This window comes from Helobdella robusta, assembly GCF_000326865.2.
Source record: "Helobdella robusta unplaced genomic scaffold HELROscaffold_1, whole genome shotgun sequence".
Lineage (NCBI taxonomy): Eukaryota > Metazoa > Annelida > Clitellata > Rhynchobdellida > Glossiphoniidae > Helobdella > Helobdella robusta.
Window position 1 is genome coordinate 5,667,063 of NW_008703570.1, and position 2,983 is coordinate 5,670,045.

Here is a 2,983-nt window from a genome sequence, read left to right on the forward strand (position 1 = left end):
AATTTTTTTGGTGTGTAAATAAGTAAACTATTATTCAATATATTGTTATTTAAAAAATCACATGTAAGCCACTAAAAAAGCAAAAGCACGTTATCAGATCAAAAATATAATGAACTTAAATTTAAAAGCTTAAATTGTATGTATACGTATATTAATAAAGAAATAAAAATAGTGTTTCTTGTTGGTCAATTCAATTTGTCTTAAATTTGTTCAAAATGCGGTCTGAAGCAGTGAAAAATGCGGTACACATAATGAACGGTTAAATCAAATCAGTCGTTTAAAGAAAAGATGAACACAGACACAGTTTGAATTATTGTCAAACTTTCATTTGCAACCCTAAAGATTTAAGCATGTTTATGATAAAGGGGATTTACTTTCTATGTTTACTTGATGTGAAACTAGTTCTTTTTGAATGATGGTCCCGCTATTTGTCTCTGTCACGATAACGTTTTTTTCAATAAATGCATTATACGACTGGCCGTATTGCAAAGAATGAGCTGGGGAAGCTATTTTACCAGATTCTGCATCGCTTAATTTAACAGTTGGCTCTAATGCAGAAGTAGTTGCAACGTTTTCACCAAGGGCAAATTCAGGACGATCAACATGTATAGAAATAGTACTGACATTAGATTTAACTTTGTCATCTGGATGTTCCATCGACAAACTATCGACAACGTCGGATTTGCCCGATTTAGAATCATTCGAATTGAAAACTCTTTAATGCGTTGTATAAAACCACGTTTATGTTTTCTTTTCCTTTTACTTCCTGAAACGTCGACGTCTTCCCCAGGACCGCTCTCTTCAAGTGACATATTTCCAGAATTAAATTCCATGCTGCGAGGTCTACTTTTACTTTTTGATTTAATTTTCCACTTGTCATTAGCTCTCGGCAGACTTGAAACTCGCTGCTCATCTGAAGGAGATGAAATATCAGAATCAAAGGTTTGAGCTTTTGACACTGCTTTTGGAAAACCAACATGATATCTACTGGAAGGTTCAATCGTGTAGTCCGAGGAAGTTCCACTAATACCAGCAGACTGTTGTAAACCTGCTCCGGACAAATTAAAAGAAGGTAATTCAATATTGTAATCTTTTTCAGATTTTACGGAATGTGAAGCGAGCTCGATATCAGGTGAGTCAACATGGATGTTATGCCCACTTTTAAACTCTTTGCCTTTTAACGAAACTTTAGGCAAACCGATATGAAAACCACTCTTTCCTTTTGGAACTTTAACGTTGATATCGGCATCTGGTAATTCACCTTTTATTCCAACTTCGCCTCTTGGTAACGATACGCCGGCGTTCAGATCAGCTTCTACGTTCGGTAAAGATACATCTGCATCGACGCCTCCTTCTACCTTAGGACCTTTACCTTTGATTCCGAAAGACGGCATTTTTATGTTGAATCCGCCGGAACTTTTTGGTCCTTTCAGATCTACGTCGGCATCTGGCAAGTGAGCGTCCACGTTCAGGTCCCCTTCTGGAAGATTCATATCAATTTCACCTTTCGGCTCCTTACCTTTGATACCAAATTTCGGTAGACCGAAGTGGAAACCGCCTTTTCCTTTTGGAGCTTTAACGTTGATGTCGGCGTCGGGCAATTCACCTTTGATACCAACTTCGCCTTTTGGTAACGATATGCCGGCATCCAAATCGGCTTCCCCTTTTCCTCCTAAACCAAACGATGGTAAATTGATATTGAACCCACCAGAACCTTTCGGACCTTTTAGATCCAAATTAGCCTCCGGGAGATTAACGTCTACGCCTCCTTCCGGCAGATCCACATCCACGTCGCCCTTGGGTACTTTTCCTTTCACACCAAATTTTGGCATGCCAATGTGGAAACCTCCCGATGCCTTCGGACCTTTCAGGTTGACATCCGGAACCTCAGCTTTCACATCACATTCTGGTAATTCTACATCGAAGTCTCCATCTCCTCTTGTACCTTTACCTTTTAGACTGACTTTAGGTAAACTAGGTAGACCGATATGAAAACCACCTTTGCCTTTGATTCCCTTCACGTCGATATTCGCATCTGGAAGTTCTCCTTCAACGCCTATACCGCCTTCAGGTATTGACAGATCGGCATCCATTTTTGGAGTTTTTCCTTCAACATCCAACGACGGTAGGTTGACGTTGAAGCCAGCTGAACCTTGAGTACTTTTAATATTTACGTTGTGAAGTTCTGCATCGACATTTAATCTTCCTTCTGGTAATTTAATATCAACATCTCCTTCCCCTTCCAAGCCTTTTCCTTTCACGCTGACTTTAGGCAGACTGGGCAAGCCGATTTGAATTTTTTCTTGTCCACCTTCTTTGTTTACGTTAGCGTCATTTAGTTCATGTTCAATGCCTACGGTTGGTAACGTAACATTTATTTTAGTATCTTTTCCTGTTTTTGTTAATGATGATGTATATGGTGTGTCTTTTGTTTTCGTATTGGCATTCAGATGTTCCTCTATTTTTTCCTTATTTCTGTCTGAAAATTTTGGCAGTTTTATCAAGTATCCGCTTCCTGGTGTTTGAAACGACGATACGTTGTAATCCACAATTTTTTTTGTCTCATCAAGCTTCATTGATGTGTTTACCGTTATGTTTCCTGTTGGTGATTGTATGTCAATATCTGCTTTTCTATATTTTTTAGAATTTATTTGTTCAAAATCATCTTTTTTAATCTTTAATAATGTTATGTCATGCATGTCACTTTCCGGTAACGCTATATCAACGCCAGCGCCTCCTTTTGCTTTTTTCCCTTTAAACTCAAATTGAGTGTTCTCCACTTTAGGTCCTTTTATTTCTATACCTGAATCACCCATATTGAACTTTTCTCCTAAATTCAGTTTTTCATCATCTCCACCAATTATATGTGACTTTTTGACAGATATTTTCACTGGATATGGAGAAAGAACTTTCAGTAAACTCTGAGCTTCTTCCAGACTCAGAGTGTTCAAATCAACAGTAATGCCGGTTAGTTGATCACCTG

The 2,983-nt window shown here is 38.3% G+C and overlaps 1 protein-coding gene across 1 annotated transcript; it reads right to left on the reverse strand.

Moving 5' to 3' along the window:
• Positions 1-1,184: 1,184 nt before the first annotated feature.
• Positions 1,185-2,093, reverse strand: HELRODRAFT_62732 (hypothetical protein; the record flags this gene model as incomplete). Its single annotated transcript, XM_009010920.1, has 1 exon — positions 1,185-2,093. A coding segment is annotated over one exon (909 nt), but the record flags the coding sequence as incomplete, so codon positions are not given.
• Between the last annotated feature and the right edge of the window lie 890 nt (positions 2,094-2,983).